The 23,681-nt window shown below is 41.5% G+C and overlaps 1 protein-coding gene across 1 annotated transcript in view; it reads left to right on the top strand.

Annotated features, from left to right (window-relative positions):
* The window catches only part of CDH2 (cadherin 2), a 185,998-nt gene that overhangs the window by 14,144 nt on the left and 148,173 nt on the right, over positions 1-23,681 (top strand). Inside the window, exon 2 of the mRNA XM_045006439.1 lies at positions 6,343-6,454. Coding sequence (XP_044862374.1) covers positions 6,343-6,454 — 112 coding nt within the window. The remainder of the gene's footprint in view (positions 1-6,342; positions 6,455-23,681) is intronic.

The raw sequence follows: 23,681 nt of genomic DNA on the forward strand, positions 1-23,681 counted from the left end.
GAGGGCAACAAAAATGATTAGGGGGCTGGAGCACATGACTTATGAGGAGAGGCTGAGGGAACTGGGATTGTTTAGTCTGCAGAAGAGAAGAATGAGGGGGGATTTGATAGCTGCTTTCAACTACCTGAAAGGGGGTTCCAAAGAGGATGGATCTAGACTGTTCTCAGTGGTAGAAGATGACAGAACAAGGAGTAATGGTCTCAAGTTGCAGAGGGGGAGGTTTAGGTTGGATATTAGGAAAAACTTTTTTTCACTAGTAGGGTGGTGAAGAACTGGAATGGGTTACCTAGGGAGGTAGTGGAATCTCCTTCCTTAGAGGTTTTTAAGGTCAGGCTTGACAAAGCCCTGGCTGGGATGATTTAGTTGGGTTTGGTCCTGCTTTGAGCAGGGGGTTGGACTAGATGACCTCCTGAGGTCCCTTCCAACCCTGAGATTCTATGTGCCTGGGGGCATATCCTGTTGTTCTTTGTGCTGAGATATTCTTTGCTTTGTTCAATTGTGGGAGAACTTATCTATCTTTGGGGGCAGGAATGGGAAAAGTGGAGTCAGACTGTCAGCATTTGAGTGACTTAGGCCTGGTCTACATTACGCGTTTAAACCGGTTTTAGGAGCATTAAACCGATTTAACGCCACACCCGTCCACACTAAGAGGCCCTTTATATCGGTATAAAGGACTCTTTAGACCGGTTTCTGTACTCCTCCCTAACGAGAGGAGTAGCGCTAATATCGGTATTACCATATCGGATTAGGGTTAGTGTGGCCGCAGATCGACGGTATTGGCCTCCGGGCGGTATCCCACAGTGCACCACTGACCGCTCTGGACAGCAATCTGAACTCGGATGCAGTGGCCAGGTAGACAGGAAAAGCCTCGCGAACTTTTGAATATTTCCTGTTTGCCCAGCGTGGAGCTCCGATCACCACGTGTGGTCATGCAGTTAAAAATCAAAATAAAGAAAGAGCTCCCGCATGGACCATGTGGACGTGATCGCTGTAAGGGCAGGCAAATCTGTTCTATCAGCGCTCCGTTACAGAAGACGAATTAAAAAACATTTTTAAAAAATCTCCAGACAGACGCCATAGCAGGGACTCAGCGCACTGCTGCGTGACAAGCGTAACGGAAAGCCAAGGAATCAAATGGACACTCATGGACTGGAGGACTCAAGCTATCCCACAGTTCCTGCAGTCTCTCTGAAAAGCATTTGCATTCTTGGCTGAGCTCCAAATGCTTCGAGGGTCAAACACAGTGTCCGCTGTGGGTCAGGGCATAGCTCGGCAATTTACGCACCCCCCCCCCACCCACCCCCAGAAGTGAAAGGGAAAACAATCCTCTCTTGACTCTTTTACGTGTCACCCTATCTTTACTGAATGCTGCAGATAGACGCGATGCTGCAGCACTCAACACCAACATCCTTGCTCCCCCCCCGCCATGGGTGGCTGATGGTGCAAAACGACTGGTACCCGTCCTCATCATCAGCCTATTGGCACATGGGGTAGTGCAAAAGGGCTGGTAACCATGCTGACTAGCATCCGTCAGGTCGATCAAGGGCGCCTGGCCCTAATTTTTCCTGGTAGATGGTGCAATATGGCTGGTAACCGTCTTCATCATAGCAACAGGGGGCTGAGCTCCATCAGCCCCCACCCTTCATATGTAAAGAAAAGATTCAGTTGCCCCTGGACTAGCAGTGGGATGCTGGGCTCCTCTCCTACACACTGCTTAATGTCCTGTCTGGACTATCATAGCAGCTGGAGGCTGCCTTCCACTCATTTCTCACTAACAAGTCACTGTGTCATCACACAAGTGGGGGGACAATGCTATGGTAGCCCAGGAAGGCTGGGGGAAGAACAGAATGAACAGGTGGGGTTGTTGCAGGAGCACCCCCTGTGAATAGCATACAGCTCATAATTTCTGCAGGATCTGGCACAGAGCAGCTGTGCTCTCTGGTTCTATGATACAGTGGTTCTCTAGTACACTTGCCCATATTCTAGGCAGGACTGATTCTATTTCTAGATCCCAAAAAGGAGGGATTGACTCAGGGAGTCATTCCCAATTTTGGCTTTTGCGCCCCTGGCTGATCTCAGCCAGGGGCACTTATGACAGCAGCAAATGGTGCAGTGCAAAAGGACTGGTAGCCACGATCATCTTATTACCAATTTATGGTATGGTAGATGGTGCAATATGGCTGGTAACCATCTGTGCTATCATGCAAAAGCAAAAGCATGCTGCTGTGTAGCGCTGCTGAATCGCCTCTGTGAGCGGCATCTAGTACACATACGGTGACAGTCACAAAAGGCAAAACAGGCTCCATGATTGCCATGCTATGGCATCTGCCAGGACAATTCAGGGAAAAAAAGGCACGAAATGCTTGTCTGCCGTTGCTTTCCCAGCGGAAGGAGTGACTGACGACATTTACCCAGAACCACCCGCGACAATGATTTTTGCCCCATCAGGCACTGGGATCTCAACCCGGAAATTCCAAGGGGTGGGGGAGGCTGCGGGAAGTATGGGATAGCTACGGAATAGCTACCCACAGTGCAATGCTCCAGAAATCGACGCTAGCCTCGGACTGTGGTCGCACACCACCAATTTAATGTGTTTAGTGTGGCCGCGCACACTCGATTTTATACAATCTGTTTTGCTAAACCGGTTTATGTAAATTCGGAATAATCCCGTAGTGTAGACGTACCCTTAGCCTGCATCCTCAGTGCTGAGTGGTTGGGTTCTAGTCTGAGTTCAAGTGTAACCTGGGCTTTGACCTATGCCCCCATCTGGATAAACTAGCTAGGGCTTAAAGCACCTCCAAACCCTGGTAAAAAGTTGGTGTTTTTTTTGTTTTGTTTTTTTGGAGGGGTGGGGAGATGGTAGAGGGAGCTGGGCTAAAGCCCAGATAAGAGGCTGGGTTAATGCTGCAGTGAAGATATAGCCTTAGATGTAAATTTTCAAAGTGTTGCCTCTGTTCCAGGCTTTAAAACTCCCCTTAAAGTCAGACGGATTTGTATTGGTAACATTGTGTGCAATTGCTCTGTATTAAAAGGTAGATGTTTCAGTAATCTCCTCTTGTGGATGAATATGCAGTTAATATTATATTCTGCTCGAGGTGGTCTTCTGGACTGTGCTAGTCACAGGAAAAACCCTGTAAATTACAACAATACGCCTTATAAACTCCCTTTCCTTCTTGATTTGGCCCAGACAGTAAGGGGAGGAAAACAAATTTCAATATTGATCATAAGATTTCATACTTTTAGTTCAGATTGTTTTTCTGGAAGATATTGTCTTTTAAACCCAGCAATGATTTTTAATACTTCTGAGCTGAACTTGATATGACCCAGATCTTGCCATGGCTCAAGCTATGACTTTATTTAATTGAAAATGCATAACACAGGTTTTGTTAAGCATTAGAATTCTGCCTCCCCTTGGGGTTTTATTCCCAAAGAATGTTTACAATGGACTGTTTTTGGGACCAGCTACTGCCTTTTGTTTCTGGATAAAATTGAGGGCTTGCAAATGAAGGAATAAAGAAGCCTCTTTATTCATGTCCCGAAGTCTTTGTTTCATTGGGCATTGTTTCAGTTTATAAGAGTTGTTTAGTACATATAGCTTGTTGGAAAGGCTGAAGGGTTCCCAGGCACATCAGTGCAGACTTCTAAAAATCCTGTTACCTACTCAATTGCCCACCCTGGATTTATTTGTTTCAAGGATACCATAAAAGACTATTCCCCCCCCCTTTTTCCCCCCTATCACGTTTGCTTTGAGATCACCTTGCACAGTAGTTTAAACAGTTCCTTTTTTAAATTATGGAAGCTATATGAAACCATTTTAATTGAGTTATAAAGCTGGGAAAAAAGGAAGATTCAGTCATAATTATTTTTGATTTACTAGTTTTTCAATATTGAAAAAAACCTCTAAACATCTTTGTCATTTATAAATATGATACTTAGCTGAGCTTTCAGTACAGGTCCCTCATAACTTAGAGTTATAACTTTGTTTGCAGTCTTACATTATTTATATATAGACTTTATAGACAAAAATGCTTAAAACAAAATGTAAACGACAAATGCATATATATATATATATATATGCATTTGTCGTTTTAATTTTGTTTTAAGCATTTTTGTCTATAAAAAGTGTAAAAGCATGTAAGTAATTGTGCATAGCTGGGAGATCTGTGGTGCACTTTAAGTCACAATTAAATCCAGTCCACAGTTTAAAGTTAATTGGACACAGACACACTTGACAACTAGGAGCCCTCTTACAGGTGCTTACTCTGATAAAATGTACTACCTCACAAATGGATGGTAGGTTAATTAAAAATAAAATTGCAGTATGCTGACAGATTTGCTGTTCTGGTACAACTCTTGAAATGAACCAGAATCAGTTGGATGTGGGCTCAGCTGAACACTTCAAGAATTTCTCCAAGTGATAAAATTCTTGTAATGGGAGTTGGAATGCTGACTACCAATATGTGCCAATGGGAAAAAAAGACTTTGGTACATTTATCCCCACTAATGAGTGAAAAAACCCGAGAGCCATAAAATGAATATGTTTGAGTCCCATAAGACCATCTAAGGCAGTGGTTCCCGAATGGGGGTTCATGAACCCCTAAGGGTTCGCAAAATGTTACAAGAGGTTCTCGGGGGGGCTGGGGGGGGGGCGAATTCCCTAATTGCAGACAGAGCTGTCCCTAGGGACCCTGGGCAGCATGAGCCCAGCAGCCGGGAGCCCCTGGACTTCCAAGAGCTAGGCAGATCAAAGCAAGCATATCTATCACACTGAGGAGTTTTAAACTTCAAGACTCCTTATAAGAAATGGAAAGGGAGGTGGATATTTTTTGCTGTTTCTAAATTAATAGGCAGTTAGTATTTTTAAAATTATTATGAAGAACAAGTTTAAGCTTTGTTGTAACGTGCATTGTTTGCCTGGACTGCTCAAGACCTGAATGCTTGTGTAGGAGGAACTCTTTGAGTTGGCTTCTTAAATACCTCATGCTGTTTCACATCAGATACTCCTTGATGAAACATAGGAGTCTTGTCTTATAACAGGCTTATTCAAAGTGATACAAGCTATGAAAGTGAGATCTTGGAAGAATGTTGCCATTTTCAATAATGTAATAAAAATACTGTAATGATTAATAATAATAATACTGTGTAATAAAAACAAATGTTATATTTCCAAGATCACTGTTTTCATAATTTATACTCCGGTAAAGGAGAAAATCCCTGGAAATATTCATTTTTAGGAGGGGGTTTGCAAGACTTGACATTTTAGTGAAAAGGGTTCACAGGATGTTAAAGTTTGGGAACCACTGATCTAAGGGGAGTCCAATGTGTTGTTCTATTATGATCACAAACACTTCTTCTTTTGTTTGATACATTATTTTAAACAAAGTACTAGGATCATACCAAAGATGCCACTGTGGCTTAAACAGCACGACTGTTTGTAACCATACGGTATTATTTGGCCACATGTAAACTAGAATTTTTCTATATGTGTGCCACTAATATAAAAAATGAACCAAATAGAAAACCTTAGTTCTTTGCCTCATAGAATTGTATGTGGTTACTGATGACTCTGCATAGTTGATAGGTTAACTCTTTAACTTTAAAACCTGCTTGGAAATAAAGGAGAAAAGTGAAAATACCCATTTTAAATGTCTTTTGTGGAAATTATTTTCTTCAAACTGTGAAAATGATGTGTGATTTGGAAAAGGCTTTTTTTAGAAGTGAGATAGTAAACTCAGTTTCAGTGGCTAATATATTGCTGTGTTATACTGATTTAGTAATATCTCCTTCTCCCTTTCTCATAGAAGGTGATTGTAGTAGAAGTATGTGGCCTTTCTGTGATCTCTGTTTAAATATAGGTTCAACTGATTAAAATGTTGCACTTGTGATTTTTTTTCTCCCAGCTATTTAGCCATTGAGCGAATGCAGACGCAGAAAAGTACCCACAACCAAACATTTTAAACTGATGGTTAAATCTCTCCTCTCAAAAGTAACATATCCATGTCTGAAAAAGTTGGTGATCAGTTTTGTGCAACGTTTATTTCCAGTAGAAGGAATGTTTTTGGTCTCCTCTGTGATTCCACTTCAGTCTCAATGACTGTTTTAGTTGAAATGTTCAGTTGTTAGAGGAATCAAGATTGTGTATTATTTAGATCTTACGAGACAAGTGGGATTTGTTCCCTCCTTTCCAGTTATCAAAAAGATTAACCCTTTGCCCTCAGGCTTCTAATTGCAACTATTTAGAAACAAAGACGGTGTGGTAACAAAACGGGGTTTACGCCAAGTGGAATGTTTCTCAGCTGAATGGGATTGCAAGTATTACATAAATTTTGTCTTGCATTTCAGGCACCAATAAAAGCAACTTGTGAAGGCATATTATGCAAGACTGGATTTCCCGAAGACGTTTACAATGCAGTCATATCAAGGGGTTTAAACGAAGGACAGCCTCTTCTCAATGGTATTGTTAGAAGAGACATTCTGTTTTCTTATTATCTGTAATCTTGAACATAAATTGGATTAAGGGATTCTTTTAAACTTCTTAAATAAGACCTTTTTTATTTCAGCTATATTACTTGATTTTTTTCTCAACTTATTGTAAAGGGACCTGAGGGAAAGTTTGTTGACCTTAACAGTAACTTGTGAACCTCCCACTGGCAATAATTTGGAGATATGTGAGTTCTGGCAAATATTCCCTTGACTCTCTCCTAATGTACTCCTCAGCAAAGACTTCATACTGAACTGTATTTCTTATATATTGCCTCCAAGTTATTACACTATTAGCATACGTCCTCACTGTGTTACTAGAAAGGGCGCTTACATGAAGGGGTCATGCATAACTGCAGTCCTTGTGCTCAACAAAGCACTGAGGCTGTTCTCTTACTATTCCTTTGGAGGCCCACCTTACTCCAAAGTGGGTGGGAAGAGGCACAGAGAAGACAGTCATGGCTCCGCTCTTCCATGTGTTGGCCAGTGGAGTTTACCAGTCACATGGATGTAGGGGAGTATGCTGTACCCCTTCAAGAGGTGTAGCAGTGTGCCTGCTCCCCCTGTGCACTGGGGTCTCTGGGAGGAATTCTGCCTCTCTGGCAGAATATCTCCAGTGATACCTGTTGGGCAGCGTGACTCTTCATCTCCCCAGTGCAGAGCTATGTCTTAATGGCACAAAGCCCAGAATGAAGCTAACAAAGTCCTAAACTCACAAGGAACTCTGCAAGTGCAGACTCTGGTGCCTATGCGGAATTTAACTGAACTTAGTGGGACTCTCCATGGGCCTAGGTATCTTCTGGACTGGAGATTTAATATGCAGTTCCGTATGTCTGTTTTTGGGGAGATACAGATGTTGTTTCTCTTTCTAGAATGCAAGGTGGCATATTTCATTAGTGTATAAAATTGCACCTCAATAGTTATATTTAAGTGGAATAGTAGAGGTCAGCAGATGGTCTAAAATGTAAGAAATATGCATTAATTTTGCTGTTTTATAATTTGTGAATATCAAAGAAATTGCTTTCAAGCTAATTTAGAAATTGTGGAGCTGATCAACAGGATTAGTTTCAGGCAGTTTCAAATACATCTTAAATAAGGACTAATTTAATTCCATTCATTGTTTCTCTCCCATATGAATATGGCTACACAGATCAAGACATTTAAATGAAAAGATCTTTCTTAAAGGAAGCTAAAACACAAACAGATCCTTGAAACAAAAGCATTAGTCTTGATTTAGCAAACTCTATGTAGCAGTATCTCCCTATAATTATATTTTACAGACCTGTTTTGTGTTTTTTACAACTATAATGGAAATTTGAATGCAGAAATAATTGATTAACTTTAATGTATTAGAAAGGGAGTTATTTAAGTACTCTTCTGCTTTATTTCAAGCAACTAAACACTCTCCATTGCAGACTTTATTTTGTGAAAAGGGTAGCTTAGAAATTAATATAATAAATGGAAGTAAATATTTTGCCAAATTGAGGTAGTCTGGTATGAATAAAGATGGGGATTTTTTTTATTTCCCTCGTATGTGAATTGTTTATATTTTTATTACTTAATGCTTATTTTACAGTAGCACCTACAGTTCTCACTGTACTAGGTGCTGTACAAACACAACAGATGGCATTGTCCCTGCCCTGAAGAACCTACAATTTAAGAAGACAAGTGCTTGTGGAAGGTTCCAGTTTGGAAGCACTGGATACAGAATGCTTCTAGTTAATCATAAAACAGACGCCACATAGACAGTGAAATCTCCCTTACGTTGCTCTGGTCGATCTCCTTGGCCATTCAGTCTTTGCCCTCCTCAGAAACTTCTGACAAAGCTTTTTCCTTTGATTTTTTTTTTAAATTGTTTGGATACCTGTCTATTAAGAATTGTACTGACATACTGAACTCATTTCATATCAACCATCTGATGGTAATGACTTTGTCACTACTAATCTAAGCGGGGTTTGAGACAGTGCCATACAGATGAAAGACTTCCCCATTCATTACCAGCTCCATGAGCCACTCACTACGCTACTGATTTTTACTTTTTAACTAAGTGTGTGAAGCAATATAGCCAATCTTCCCTTGAAAGATATTAAAATGTATGACATTTTATGGAAGAAGGAATTGAAAAAATGTGCAATGCATACAATATGTATCACATTATGTGAGATAGCATGAACTAGTTGAAAAATGACCTGAGGGAGTTTGTCTTCCTACCACAACTTCCTCAGTAGAATTATTATAATGGTTAATTATTTTGAAAATTTTGACATGCTTAAAAGTATATAATTTGCTGTTACACATAAACATACAGTCCATCATTGCGTGGCTTTGACTTAAATGTAATTATACTTTCATTTTGAAATACGATTGTTGTGAAAAGCCCATTTTCTGATTATTAAGCTAGATGCAGATGACAATTGAAGTTAAGTATAGTTGCATGACATTTGCTTTCTAAAGAAAAATTATGGCTCTGATTCTGATCTCACGAGTAAATAGCCTCATATCTCTAATTCCTTTGAAGTCAGTGGAGTTACTTCAGATTCACTCTGTAATGATAGGTTTCCTGTAGGGTTTCAGAAATGAGAGCACCAAAGATTTTTTTGGCTATGCACTTGGATATCACAGGCAAAGAGACTTTGTCTATTTTACTTCTGGCAAAGAGGATAATAATGACCACACAATTTGTTTTCTTTCATAAACAATGTTGACTCAGAAAATGACCAAACATTTAACACATTTTTCATTAATTCCCTTTTGTCTTAATGGTTAGACAGCCAACATCGTTAAGGTTTCTATTTTTAGAATATTATGTTCCTCTCCCTTCCAAAATTTAAATAAAAGTCAGACTTACGTGAATGTTGAACAGAGAGCCAGGCCTGAGAGAGCTTTCAATTGCTCACTCAGTAAGATACAACAGATACAGGGAATCTGTTTTAAAATATTTTATGTGGACGTTTATTGTACAGGATGTTGGGTGATGTTCCACAGCTAATGAACCACACTGGGTCTTGTATTTTCTATATATATTTCTAGGTTCCTTCACCTGTAGTTTGTTCTAAAGAGGTTGTGGGGAGATATTTACAATATTGAATTTTTGTTTCATCTTTAAAAATATTTACATTTTCCAGCAGATGGTGCCTCTAGTACAGAGTTTCCTAACCTGTAGGGCTGTCACAAATCTCAGACTAGTCTGGGATGTGTGGGGAGCACAGGAGTAGGCGGGGGAGAGGAAAAGAGAAGAGAGGAGCAGTACGGGCAGAGATGGCTGCGTAGTTCTGCCCCCACTCTCTGCTTTCACAGCATAGGCTTTCTGTGGCAAGACACCAAGCCACGGATGGCAACCATATCCGGCAAAAGGGGCAGAATGTAATAGGTGCCTCACAATGGGACATTTTGCAAAAAGGATGCAGATCATCAAGAGCAGTAGAAACAATCCAAGAGGATGTGTTGCAGTGGGGAGCTTAATAAAGATAGCAACTTCTTGGTCAGGGAGTTTTCTGATAGCTGCTTTTTAAAGCATGGCTTTTGTGTTTGTCCTCACACTACTCTTGCCTCTTTCTAAAGGTAGAGGAGTAGGTAGTTTCTTGAATGTTGCCTGTCTTCCTTTCCTGTTTCTACGGCAGCTCCTAGAGCCAGCAGCAATGGGAACTTTATATGTTTAGGGGTGCAGGCTCCGATAAGCTCAGCCCACGGGCTCAAGCATCTCTTGTTTATTTCCATTTCACTTGTGTCAGCTGTCTGAGTTCATGCAGTCCCTTGGGGTGGGGGGTAAACATTCTTTTATTTGCAAGTTAAAGTTCACAGCAGGATTAAAGAATCTTAGCTGTCCTTTTATCTTAGAATTACTTTGTTCGTATGATCAAGATGCAGTTCAATCATGCTACTATGCCTTAATTCATAATGGCTCCTAAAAGTAAACAGAAGATATGGGGACTGATTTTGTGCTCACTCTCAAATGTTTTACACCATTATTATTCCAATCATTTCAGTGGAGTTACTCTGGCTTTACATAAGTGTAAATGAGCTCAGAATCACACTTACTAGGTTTGCAGAAAATTAGAAATCTCTATGACAACAAAATGGTATAAAGAGCCCCTCACTCCTCTCCTAATCCCTATTATGATTTAGCTGCAGACAAAGCTGTGTGCTTTCTTGATAGAGATTCACCCTAGAGCGTCTCTAAAGACAATTCTCTGGCTTTCAGGGGCTAGACTCAAAAATTGATTCTTTTGAGTCTGTGTGATCTATTGGCTAATAGGACTTCTTTACTGGAGGGCAAAACTGAGGTAGTAGAGTAAAACCTAGAAACAATTCAGAAGCAATTCCAGTTTGGAAGTTAATGGTTAAAATACACCTCTCCCTCGATATAACGCTGTCCTTGGGAGCCAAAAAATCTTACCGCGTTATAGGTGAAACTGTGTTATATCCGGAGTGCTCAGCCGCCCTCCCTCTTCTCCCCCCCCCCCCAGAGCACTGCTTTACTGCATTATATCCAAATTCATGTTATATCGGACCGCGTTATATTGGGATAGAGGTGTAGTTTGAAAAGTTTGATATACACCAGAGGCGGGCAAACTTTTTGGCCTGAGGGCCGCATCGGGTTTCATAAATTGTATGGAAGGTCGGTTAGGGGAGGGGATCGTGGCCTGGCCCCCACCTCCTAACTGCTGTGCCCCCCTCCCCCCTGGGGAACTCCTGCCCCATCCAACCTCCCCGTTCCCTGACGGCCCCCCCGGGACCCTGACCCATCCACACACCCCTGCTCCCTGTCCCCTGACCACCCCTGCCATCCCATCCAACCCTTCCTCTCGTTCCTGTCGCCCCCCCCCCAGGACTCCTTCCCCATCCAATTACCCCTTCTCCCTGTCCCCTGACTGCTCCCGGAACCCCTGCCCCAACTGCCCCTGCCCCCCCGATCTAACCCCCACATCCTTCCTGACTCTCCCCCCTGCAGGATCCCTGCCCCCATTCAACCCCCTGACTGCCCCAAACCCTATCCACACCCCCGCCTCCTGACCACCACCTTGAACTTCCCTGCTCTCTATCCACACCTCCGCTCCCTGCCCCCTTACCGCACTGCCTGGAGCACCGGTGGCTGGTGGTGCTACAGCCGCGCCGCCCGGCTGGAGCCGGACCATGCCACCGCCACCACTATGCAGCACAGAGCACCGGGTCAAGCCGGGCTCTGCAGCTGAGCTGTCCCAGGAGCTCACAGCTCTGCCGCCCAGAGCATTGCGCCGGCGGCAGAGTGAGCGAGCTGAGGCTATGGGGGAGGGGGAACAGCAGGGGAGGGAGCCGGAGGTAGCCTCCTGGGGCAGGAGCTCGGGGGCTGGGCAGGACGGTCCCACAGGCCGTAGTTTTGCCCACCTCTGATATACACAAATGAAAGCAAAAACCAGAGAGAGATAAAACTCTACCTTTAATTTACTGCCAACTCTGTCCTTGTCTTGACCCTTTGTGCCTGCATGCTCCAAGGAAGTATAATCAGTGATTTAGGTGACATAACATATGCCTTGGAATACTTGGGACAAAAGAAGGTAAGTTAAGGAGGGAGTTTGATTTTAAATATTGATGTTCTTGCTTGTGCTGATTTGTCACATTAATTTGTTTTTAGTTTAGCATGAGAAAAGAATTAAGAACTTGTTTATTACAAATAAATTTCTAGCTTGTTTAGCTAAATCTTTTGGATTTATCCTGCAAACAGTTACACAGGTGAGTAAAGTTGCATTCCCACTGAAGTCATTCACCTGAGTAAAATTACTTGGGTTCATGTTTACAAAATCAGACTCTGTGTTTACAGATGCTTCATCTGTTAGTCTGTGGTAGTGCTTATGAAGATATTTTATTTTTTGTCGGTCCTGTTATTGCACGTGTGCTCTAAGTTTTGTGCTAAGAGGGTTCTTTTTCTAATCAGGATTTTTTTAATGTGGATGGTGTACTTACAATAATGTTCAGAGCTGGCACAGTTACAGAATGGTTAAGAAGGTATCCTAGTGTTGGTCACTGAGATGAAACAATGATTACGGATGGGTAAGGTTATCTCAGTTTCTTCTTTCTTCTTCAGGACATCATTACAAGGCAGAGTTAAGATCATAAGAATAGCCATACTGAGTCAGACCAATGGTCCATCTAGACCGGTATCCTTTCTTCCAACAGTAGCAGGTGCCAGATGTTTCAGAGGGAATGAATAGAACAGAGCAATGTATCCAGTGATCCATCTCCTGTTGTCCAGTACCAACTTCTGGCATTCAGAAGTTTAGGGACACCCAGAGCATGGGGTTGCATCCCTGACCATCTTGGCTAATAGCCACTGATGGACCTCTCCTCCATTAACTTAACTAAATCTTTTTTGAACCCAATTTTACTTTTTGTCCAGTGTTACACAGAAAAGCTTTGTTTGTATATAGGTATGTGTTAATTAATGGTCTTTTAAAGTAGGGTTCTGAATTGTATAGTTAACCATAGCTAATGATTTCTGTGGGGTTTAGTGTTTTGTTTTTTAAATGTGTGTAATGGTAAATATTGTTTGTACAAACACTTCACAGTCTTCACTATTACTAACAAGGCTTTTTTGTTTTGGCATGTCTATGATTTTTTTTCGTAGTTGTAATGAGCTACTGAAAATATCGATGTTAATTTTTTTTAAATCAACTGGTTGGAGAATGGTAAATCAGCGGCATGAATGAAGCTTTATTTTTTGGGAGAATTGTGTTACTTGGGGCCTGTTGGCTCGCTTTCTAATTCCTTCTCTGTTGTTGATGTCTCTCATTATCTCAGACTCTGTGTGAGGTCCATGTTATGGAGTCTGGAAATGGAAATGTAGGAGATGGAAGGTAGCATGAATATAAAGACAGTTGGTTGCTGGCCATATGTTATGCTCCCATAACTTCTAGCAACTTGAGAAATGAACCAGTTGGGGGTCCTCTGGAATTTCGACAGCCAGTCATGCATTCCTGTGCAGGCTGGGGTTGGAGTGAACTCCTTAATGCCATTTCTTCATTCCCCTGGATGCTGAAGGAATACCAGCTGGTGTATTTTTCTACTACTGCTTCCTCAGCCTTCCCATCTCAGGCAGGGAAAAAAAGCCACATTCTCCCAAGGTGCCTGAAGAGGATCCTCTTGCTATTTTAAGGAACTCTACTGTGATGGGTTTGGTCACAGAGACCCCCTTGGGACTGTCACCTGATGTGCTGAGACTACCTCTGAGCCCATTTTTTCTGCCAGTTTGGGCCTCCAGAACCCTGCCTTGTTGAGCCAGACACACCAGTCTGCTCCAGCACAGACCCAGGGTCTGAACCACGTGCCCCAAAGCTGCAGACTTAACTGAAAACAGCTTAAGAAGTGCTCCTGTCTCTAGCATCCAGACACCCAGCTCCCAATGGGATCCAAACCCCAAATAAATCCATTATACTCTGTATAAAGCTTATACAGGGTAAACTCATAAATTGTCCACCCTCTATAACATGGATAGAGAGAGAGGCACAGCTGTTCGCTCTCCCAGGTACTAATTACTTAATACTAACAATAAACAAAAGTGATTTTATTAAGTATAAAAAAGTAGGATTTAAGTGGGTCTCAGTAATAACAGACAGAACAAAGTAAGTTACCAAGCAAAATAAAACCACGCAAGTCTAAGCCTAATACATAAAGAAACTGATAACAAATAAAATCTCCAATAAGCTTCGTTCACAGACTGGACTCCTTCCTAGTCTGGGCCCAATCCTTCCCCTGGTACAGTCCTTGTTCGCTCCAGCTCAGGAGGTAACTAGGGCATTTCTCATGACTGGAACCCCCTTTGTTCTCTTCCACCCCCTTATCTAGCTTTGGCACAAGACAGGAATCTCTGGGTCCCCACCCCTCCTTCTAAATGGAAAAGCACCAGGTTTAAGATGGATTCCAATACCAGGTGACATGGTCACATGTCCTGTGAGACCCCAAGCCTTCGTTCTTCCTGGCCGGACTCTCGGGCAGAGAAAGAAAAGCCACATTCTCCTAAGGTGCCTAAAGAGGATCCTCTTGCTATTTTAAGGAACCCTACCTCTACCACCAAACAGTAATGCAGTGTGATGAATCTGCTGAACAGTCATAGGTCAGCAGAGGGGGCTATATCATGAACTGTTAATAGTGACTCTCCTGGTGCTCTTCTTCCTCATGAATGGAGGGATATAGGCTGCCAAGAGGAGAAAGGGTCTGTGGCACTCAGTCATATTCAACAATAGGCCAGGGATGCAGGGTATCTGGGTACCTTGAAAGGAGTGTGGCAGTTGGAGACAGCTGGTGGAGTATATTGGGTTTCACTAGGTGCTAGACCCTATGTCTAGTATTTGGAGCCTCTGACGTCTAGTGTACAGTGTCATCCATCATCTAGAAGGACCTGATGCCCTCCTGCTCCCCACGAGGGGCCGGAGATTACAGTAATCTTCTCTCTCCTTGATAATGGGATTATTTGACTGTTTTTGGAGCAAGTGAGTATGCATTCTTTTATGCTGTGAACAAAACTGCTCATCAGTAACTTTAGAAGAGAGAACACCTCATACTGTGCTTAAAATTAGAGCCAAGGCTTCTCTTTCCTTCTGTAAACAATTATTCTCTTGTGCCAGTAGCATGTACTGTTTCTTTGTGTTCCATCAGACCTTAACATTAGAGCTGGTCAGGAGTTTTCTGTCAAAATAATTTTGCAACAGGAAATTCCCTTTTTGTAAAATCCAAATTGTCCATGGGAGAATTTTAATTTTGTCAAAAAATGTCTATTTCCATTAGGAAAATCAAAACGAGGCTGCCTGCCTGGTAGGTTCTTGTCGATTTCATTTGCTGCCTGCAGGGTGAAAGCAAAATTGACAAGAGTCTTCCATGCTGGCAGCTGCACACAGGCTGCTGGCGGAGGTCGAACAGCAGAGCACCATGGCTTTCCTGCCCTGCAGTCCAAATGCCGGAGAGGCTGAGTGCCCTGGCTCCTTCTGCAGCTTCTCAAAGCTTTTAACTTATTCTCAAACACTTGACCTCTGGAAAACAAAATATTCCCTTTCTGATATTCTATGATTCTAACGTCCTTCTTGTCCATTGTAATGTGGTTCTCTCCTCTTTTACACACACCTCGCACCCCAGTTAAATATAGAATATAACCTAGAGTATGTATAAAATATTTTTTCACCTTATTGAACAGCTGTAAAATATCTATATTAACTCTGCATCTTTTTTTGGCTTTTCAGTTTTTGTAAACTTAAACATCTGATTTAAGTTAGGGTGCCCAATTTTAATTTCTTTACAGTTCTAGTTAAACTGTTTATTAATGTTTTTGTCTTAATAACTGATCAAAATAATAATATGTAGATAAAATGTGGTACATAATAGTAATTAAATACAACATTTTGGGTATACACAGTGGGTCAAAATTAAGTCCTCACTTACATTCATGAAATCCCATTGTCTTCATTGGGGCTTTTAGTTTTAACTGAAGGTTAAAATGTGGTCCTGTGTATACATCCAAACTGTCAAGGGAGTGGTCATGTCTGTAATGTAGTAGCCCTTACTAGCTTGAATTTTGAATAAATATTTTTTGCCATTTGAATTTAAGCTCAAATATTGAACATTTAGCTTTTCTAAACCCTATATTCCAGTTTCATCTTGTTACATTTACTTGATGGAGAAAAGCAAATACTGAAAATAAAGAGAGGATATGAAAAGATGAAATGCTGTTGTCAAACGAGTTATACAATTGTCACATGAATCAGAACTTCTTTGTTTCTTTTTCTCTTGTGGAATACCTGAGGCTAAAGACAGAAGTATTTGTTTAACCCCGTTAACTCCCCTTCCCTCCTCTTCCCCCCCCCCCCCAAAAAAAAACCCAAAACAAAACCACACTTCTGTTCCTGAATTTCAGTACAGAGGCTTACAATGCATTTCGATATGGTGAAAATCCATTTATAGAGAAATAAATGTAAATCCTAGATTGTTACAGTGTATTAGAATGTGTAAATTCTTATTCTAGTTAAGAGTGAGCTTTTGCTTAAGGTGAAGTTATTTGTGGGGAGAAGTACTTCATTCACAGTATTTCATTTCCTCTTTAACTGTATGAACAAATGCTTATAAAGATCTAAAATATAGTATTCTTCATATGTAAGAAAATATTAAGTATAAGGGCTGAATCCTCGGCTATGCCCAGTAAGCCCTGGGCACAGCTCAACAGGGAGCTGGAAAGGAGTTGTTTGTGACTGTGATCTTAAGGCCAATTTTACACCATTTCCAATGTCATTTAGAGCAGCCTTAGGGCTGCTCTAAACTATGGCAGTTGGTAATAGCTCTTTAAGGACCATTATACCTCCTGGGATCACTGGAGTGCAGCATTCTTTAGCTCCATCTCTCTCTATATGGGAAGGCTATGGCTATGTCAGAGTTTTGCACAGGGACCAGAACACACAAGGCTGAGGATTTGGCCCTGAAAGTGGGGAATTTAGTTATGGACGCCTCCAATTTAAAAACAAAACAAAAAACAAAAACTTTTAAAAACACCGTATTGGAAATTGCAGAACAAAAATGCAAGTGAGTATGTATTCACATAATTCCTACATGAAACCCTGTTGATTTTCACATTGTGTGTGTAATTATACATTCTGTTCTATCATTTAGAAATACAATGGTATCTTTTGTTGACTTGTCATCTTTCTAACAACCCAGGAGACAAACTTACTAAAGCTTCCAATTGAACTGATATAGGGAAATATCCTGTATTGCGAACATATTATCATACTGAATATAACTGAATTCCACTAGTAGCTAAATACTTAATGACTAAATTAAATAATACTGTGTTAAAATTTTTTACATCAATCAACAAATACTAAGTTATTTTGAGCCACTCTGACTTCAACTCTATGCAGTGAGCCAAATTCATTCTTGATGTAATTCCAGTGACTTCTATGGAGTTATACCAGAGATGAATTTATGTTACTATGCCTAATTCACAGATTAGAGGCAAGGATTCTGTAGAAATGCATATGTTGTACAGGCCACAGTATTCTGTTGCTGTCTATCATAGTTTCATATTATGGAATTTTTGTTTTACAAGTTTCCTTTAAAAGAAAAACTAGGAAACTCCATACAAAGAGCAATGTTAACAAAATAGTAAGGTTGAAGAAAAAAGCATGCATGTGTAAGGCAGTGTTAATATTGCGGTTGCACATATTTTGATGATTTCCTTTTACATATGCAGTCTCTCGCACTGCTTCCACAGGAACCTATCTCAGTCAGTGCCTGATCCTACAAACACTTATGCATGTGCTTAACTTACTATCATGATTAGGGATCAGGATGTCAATACACAGACAATATGTACTGAATGAAACAGGAGTTGTCTAGATCAGTGTTTGATTTTGGGCCAAGTTGTGATTGCAGATTCCAAAATGTAAATATGGAGTAAATCTTTTGAAAGCTGGGGACTTTGAATTTACACTGCTATAACTGAGACCAGATTTTGTCACTTATATTGAATGGACCTGGTGTAATGAATGAGACCAGGGGACCACTCATTGAACAATGAAAGTAAAAAAAATATAATTCAGCTGCTTCATTCACAGATCAGTATCCAGTTTATTTCCTATGGAAATATATTTATATAACCATGTAATTAAAGAATACATTGTAATGCATACACTGTATGAGACAGAGTAAAGATTGCATGGGCAACCTTAGAAGGAAGGGACACTGACAATTTGAAATTTTAGATATTATTAAAAAATGTTAAAAGTAGTTTCAGGTAGGAAATGTGGCTGAGTCCCCTGCCAGTTCCCTGTGGTTTTACAATCACACTTTTTTATTTTTAAAATGTTTTTCTTTCCCTTGTGCAGTCCAAAAAAACCCCCATGCAAACAGGGAAGACTGACTGACAATACAGGGAAACTAGACAAAATGTAAACAGAGAAAAGGCACTTTCTTTAGTATCTCAGTTACGGTATGTTTAGATGGTGGTACTGTTCAGATAATGACTTGTGTTTAAGTAGATTGTGGCCTTTTAAAATTATTTTAATGTTTCTTTTTGTATAGTGGATAGAGCACAAAGAAGTGTGTATTACAGAGGCAACTAGAGTACTGCTAGGAGAGTAAAAAGCAGAATAGTAGCTTTAACTGTGAATGTGCTCAGTTTTAATGACTTACAGCTTGATCCTGCATCTTGTAAGTCAGTGGGAGATTTGCCATTGACTTAGGTGAGTGACCTTCTGAGAGTGACCTTGAAGACCCATGGCCAAGTAGCTTAGGCAGGCAGGCAAAAGGAGAGCCTTGATCGGTTGAGTCCTCTTTAGACTGAGATTGTTCACCCCCCATTTAAAGAGGGAATTGACCTTAATATTCCTGGACTTCTCCCCAGCATTCAGTACAGTCACTCAGAAGCTACTCGTATCCATTCTGCGAGAAATGGCACGGCTCCAAGGAAACTCACTAAAATGAGTTAACTCTTTCTGGGAAAGAGGCATTAAGAAGATAATGATGAGAATTGCACCACCCCTTGCTTGTGGAGACCCACAAGGCTCAAGTGTCTTCCCAGACTTATTTAATATTTAAATATATCCACTAGGAGAACCTGGGGGGGACTTCATGGGTTCATATGATGATAATATGCACTTATCTGTCCCATTTTTGCAACCTATAATAACAGCTTGGAGAACTCATTATCCCAGTATCTGGCTAAGATCAGCAAATGCATGAAGAATAGCTGGTTGAAGCTGAGCCCTAACAAGATGGAAGTTTACTTGTAAATAGAAGAGAAATAGTTTTGAAGAATTTACAGCCATAGTATGGCCTCCACTGATTAAGGATGCACAGCCACAAATCATTGTTAGTCTGCAGTTCGGGACTCTGCACTGAAGCTGAACTTTCACATAGCAGCGTCTGTAAGAACTAGCTAGAAAACTGCTGCTTGTCACTGCTGATGATGACCTGGCTTCGGTAATACATACTTTCAGCACTTCTCACCTAGATCATAGTGCAATCTATCTCAGCGTGAAACAATTGTAGACAGGCTAAGCAAATCAGTGATGGACTGTCAGAAATGGTCCTTGGACCAAGGAGTGCTGCGACAGATCTTCTTCCAAAAGGAGATCCCAGAAGTTCAGCTGTTCATCAGTCACCTTGTCAGAGGGCACTTCTTCAGCTACCCTGTGTGCCACACTGCCTTGCCTTGTTCCCATTGTCTGGTGGTCATAAACATGCACAGGCTGTTTCCCTTTCACCACATGTACCTTTTATTCCACAGTTCTTTTGCAAGCAGGACATGACATAGGCATATTGCATCAGAAGCTTTCCATGCAGCTCACTCACTGAGCTCCTCCCACCTGCTACCTGTTCCTCCCACCTCCCAGTTACTGCCAATTGTGTCAGTAGCCTAGTAATTACCACTCACGTGCTTGTAATCCCCCCAACAGAAGGTGGTTAACTGCTTTCAGCTGAACCTGTAGCCATCTCTATGGTGTAGCAATCTTAGTGATCAGGGTACTACAGCTAGCACTCTCACACCCCTGAACACAATGCCACCCATCATCTGCCTCTAATGCTGAAAAAGAAATCAGAGTTGGTGAAGGCCTTCTTCTCTGTCCCCTGTGAAGGAAAATTCGATGTTTCATCTTCTTGCCAGAACTTCTGGTAGTGAGGGTCCTAACTAAGTTCAGGTGATACAAAGGTTGGATCATCTTAATGGTCCCTTGCTGGCTAATAGGAACAGAGGATCCAGCCCTTATACAGTGCAAAGTGAAATTACACCAGCTAGAGATTTCTGTTGGAAAACTTCCTCTCTGTCAGGGGAATCTTCAGCCAGTGTAAAGCTGACAGAAGCAGCTCTTCTGCCTCCTGTGGCCTCTTCCTCTCTGACTACTGCTGTCTCTGCTAGAGATGCACCACCCAGCAAAAGGGGATCGTCTTACTGTGGAAAAGAGGCAGGTGAGGGAAGAGGAGGGGGGAAGAGGACATGGCAGAAGGAGACTCCACTATGGTGGATTCTCTGCTGGTGAGAGGTCTTCTGCCAGCACTATCATTTAAAGCTGTCCTCGCTATAATTTATGCCAGGCCTGGGCATCTGAGGATTTGGAAGACACGATTTGCTCCCTGTCAGTTCTCAGCTCTACGCAACATTATGTTAAGACATAGTGAGGATTAAGCCCATAGTTCGCAACTCTTTGCAAATGGTAGTAACCAATTCCATTACTTCCTGAGTCTGGCTGCAGGTAATCTCTGAGAACCAAGGCACCTAGTCCATCACTGGGCTGGGATCACTTTCTCTGGTGGCATGGCTGGTGAGAGGGGAGAGAGCTAGGTCTTAGTAGAGGGTCAGCAGAATGAAATTGACCTGATTCTTGTGAGTTTCTCTGTTGCCCACAAGGTTCTGAGTAGGAACAGTAAATTCAGTTTTCCATTTGCAGCAGTTTGGAAAAGCTCTGAGCAGTGACAGATTCTGGAGCTGTCCACCTGCAGACTTAAGCCGTATTTGCATGAGAACGTTGTTCCTTGTGTGCAGTATTACCCTTGTAACCATAAGGAGTACATTTTATTTTTTCTTTTTAAATGAAGACGTTAATGACAATAGCCTGTAAAAGATTCCGACTTGCCACAGACAGGCAGCATTTTCAAGCTCTGTGTGTATTTTAAGTTTAGTGTGGTTTTAAAAGGATAATCTATGAAAGGCATAATTTGTCACAGAAAATCTAACAATAGCAAGGGAAAGTGTTTAATACAAAAGTGTTTAAAAATTGGATTCTGTGCAGTTTAAAATCCGAAATATATACTAATGTTGTTTCAGTGCAAATGCAGATAATAATTGAAGCCTATCTATAAAGGCATTGGCACTGCAGTTAATAGTGGAACACTACTTTTTCTATAATGGGATCAGTGGTGTTCTCTAATTAGCTGGAAAACTGATATTCAAATACAAGTAAACTAGCAATCAAATGGAGGCAAAACATCCAAATACACTTTTGGTTTATGCCTTTAGCATACCTCTGTCAAAATTGAAAAATATAGTCCTTGGTCATTTTCAGTGAGATGTCTGTTAATAACAGTGTTGGATCTAAATCAAGGTGTTGCTTTAAAATGGGCTAATGAAAAGGTTACAGAACTTGTCTTTGACTAATGTGTGGTTGTTAAGCATCACTAAAAGTCAAATACAGAGATTGGGGTTTGTTTGGTTTTTGTTTTGTTTTCCCAGAGCTTACCTACTGGTTCTGCCCAATAGGGTTTGATCCAAAGCCCCATTGAAATCAATGAGAATAAAAGTAGTAAAATTTGTATTCCATTTTATTTTTATTCTACCTACTGATGTTGTATAGCCTGCATATGGAGTAATTACTACACCAACTATAGATGTAACACAAAAAGAAATGTTACACTTAAAATGTCATCTGATATTTGTTCTGAGGGCTTGCATTGCAGAAGGAACACTGCTTTTGAACCTTTAAATTTAATGTATAGTTTTTCACAACACCACTTCAGAATAAATATAGAAAGGGGAAACTGTTGTGCAAAAGGTAAATAAAGCTCTTGCAATTAAAATTTGGATTTCAATTTAAAAAAATCCCTGTTCAATTCTATTCTGCTCTGAGAGAATCATTGGCATATTGGTAGTTTAGTAACTATCTTCAGTCTTTCCTTATTCATGTGCACATTAAGTTTGTTTAATAGATAAAAGTGTGAGTGCATGAGGATAGCAACTAATCATTAACCATGTCTCACTCCTGCTTTGATTTGAAGTCCATAGCATTTGTCATTCAACGTGGCATTCATAGTAGTAAGTTCTTTGGAGCATTTTTATAAACAATTCTTATCAAATGTCTTTGTCAAACCCATTTATTATTGTTTGCTTATTATTATTAGAATTAACCTGCAAGTTATACTTATTATTTAGACTTCCAAGCTCTTCAAAAAAGGGGATATTGTGTCTATAGACTATACAGCAACAAGCACGCTTATTTGGTGCTGTAGAAATAATAATGCCAACCAAAATCTGTTCTCTTACTGAGCATATGCCCTTATACTCAAAGAACAACACTTTCCTTTCTTACTTAATAATACAGTGCTGTAATGCACACACTTGCTTTTATAAAATTGATTAATTCAGTTCTCAAGAGATTGGTAATGGGGAATACAGCCTTTCACTTCTAGGTCACTAGTTCAAATTCAATCTGTCAGTTGTATATGAAAGGACTTACTAACTGACGACTCTTCAGTAGCCTATTGTGGAAAAAAATGTGTTGGTCTCAATCCAGTTTCTGGTAGATATGTGTCCATGTCACAAAAGCCACCATCCATTAATTAGATGACTAATCCTTACATTTAGTAGTATAACTGAGTGAAGTGGGATCACATATGTGAGTAAGGCTCGCTCACTCACAGGACTAAGGGTTTCAGAATAGAGTAAAGCAGTGGTTTTAAAAAAAAAAATTTCTGGGGACCCAGTTGAAGAAAATTGTTGATGCCCACAACCCAGCGGAGCTGGGGATGAGGGGTTTGGAGTGTGGGAGGGGCTCTGGGCTGGGGCAGAGGGTTGGGGTGAGGGCTGTGGGGTGAGGGCCAGGAATGAGGGGTTCAGGGTGTGGGAGGGGGCTCAGGGCTGGGACAGTGGGTTGGGGTATGGGAGGGGTCAGGGCTCGGCTGGGGGTGCAGGCTCTGGGGTGAGGCTGGGCATGAGGGGTTTGGAGTGTAGGAGGGGGTTCCAGGTTTGGGGAGGCTCAGGGCTGGTGCAGGGGACTGGGCATGGGTTGGGGCACGGGCTTACCTTTAGCGGTTCCTGGTCAGCTGCGCACCTGGGGTGCAGAGGCAGGCTTACTGCCTGTCCTGGCACTGCAGACCACGTTGCGCTCCGGAAGCGGCTAGCAGCTGGTCTGGCTCCTAGGCAGAGGCACGCAAGCAGCTCTCGCCCACAGGCATTGCCCCTCCGGCCAGTGGGAGTGCAGAGCTGGTGTTTGGGGCAGGGGCAGCACGTGGAGCCCTGTGGCCCCCTTGCCTAGAAGCTGGACCTGCTTCCGGGGTGCAGCATGGTGTCGGAAGAGGTAGGCACTAGCCTGCTTTAGCTGGGCAGCACTGTTAATGGGGCTGAGCCAGGCAACCCAGTGCCTTACTGGATCACGACCCGAACTTTGAAAAACACTGGAGTAAAGGCTGCAGCACTAATTGTTAAACTTGCTAGAAAAAGAAACAAGTAAAAGGGAGTGACCAGTAAATGTTCT

The sequence above is a fragment of the Mauremys mutica genome, chromosome 2, assembly GCF_020497125.1.
Source record: "Mauremys mutica isolate MM-2020 ecotype Southern chromosome 2, ASM2049712v1, whole genome shotgun sequence".
Lineage (NCBI taxonomy): Eukaryota > Metazoa > Chordata > Testudines > Geoemydidae > Mauremys > Mauremys mutica.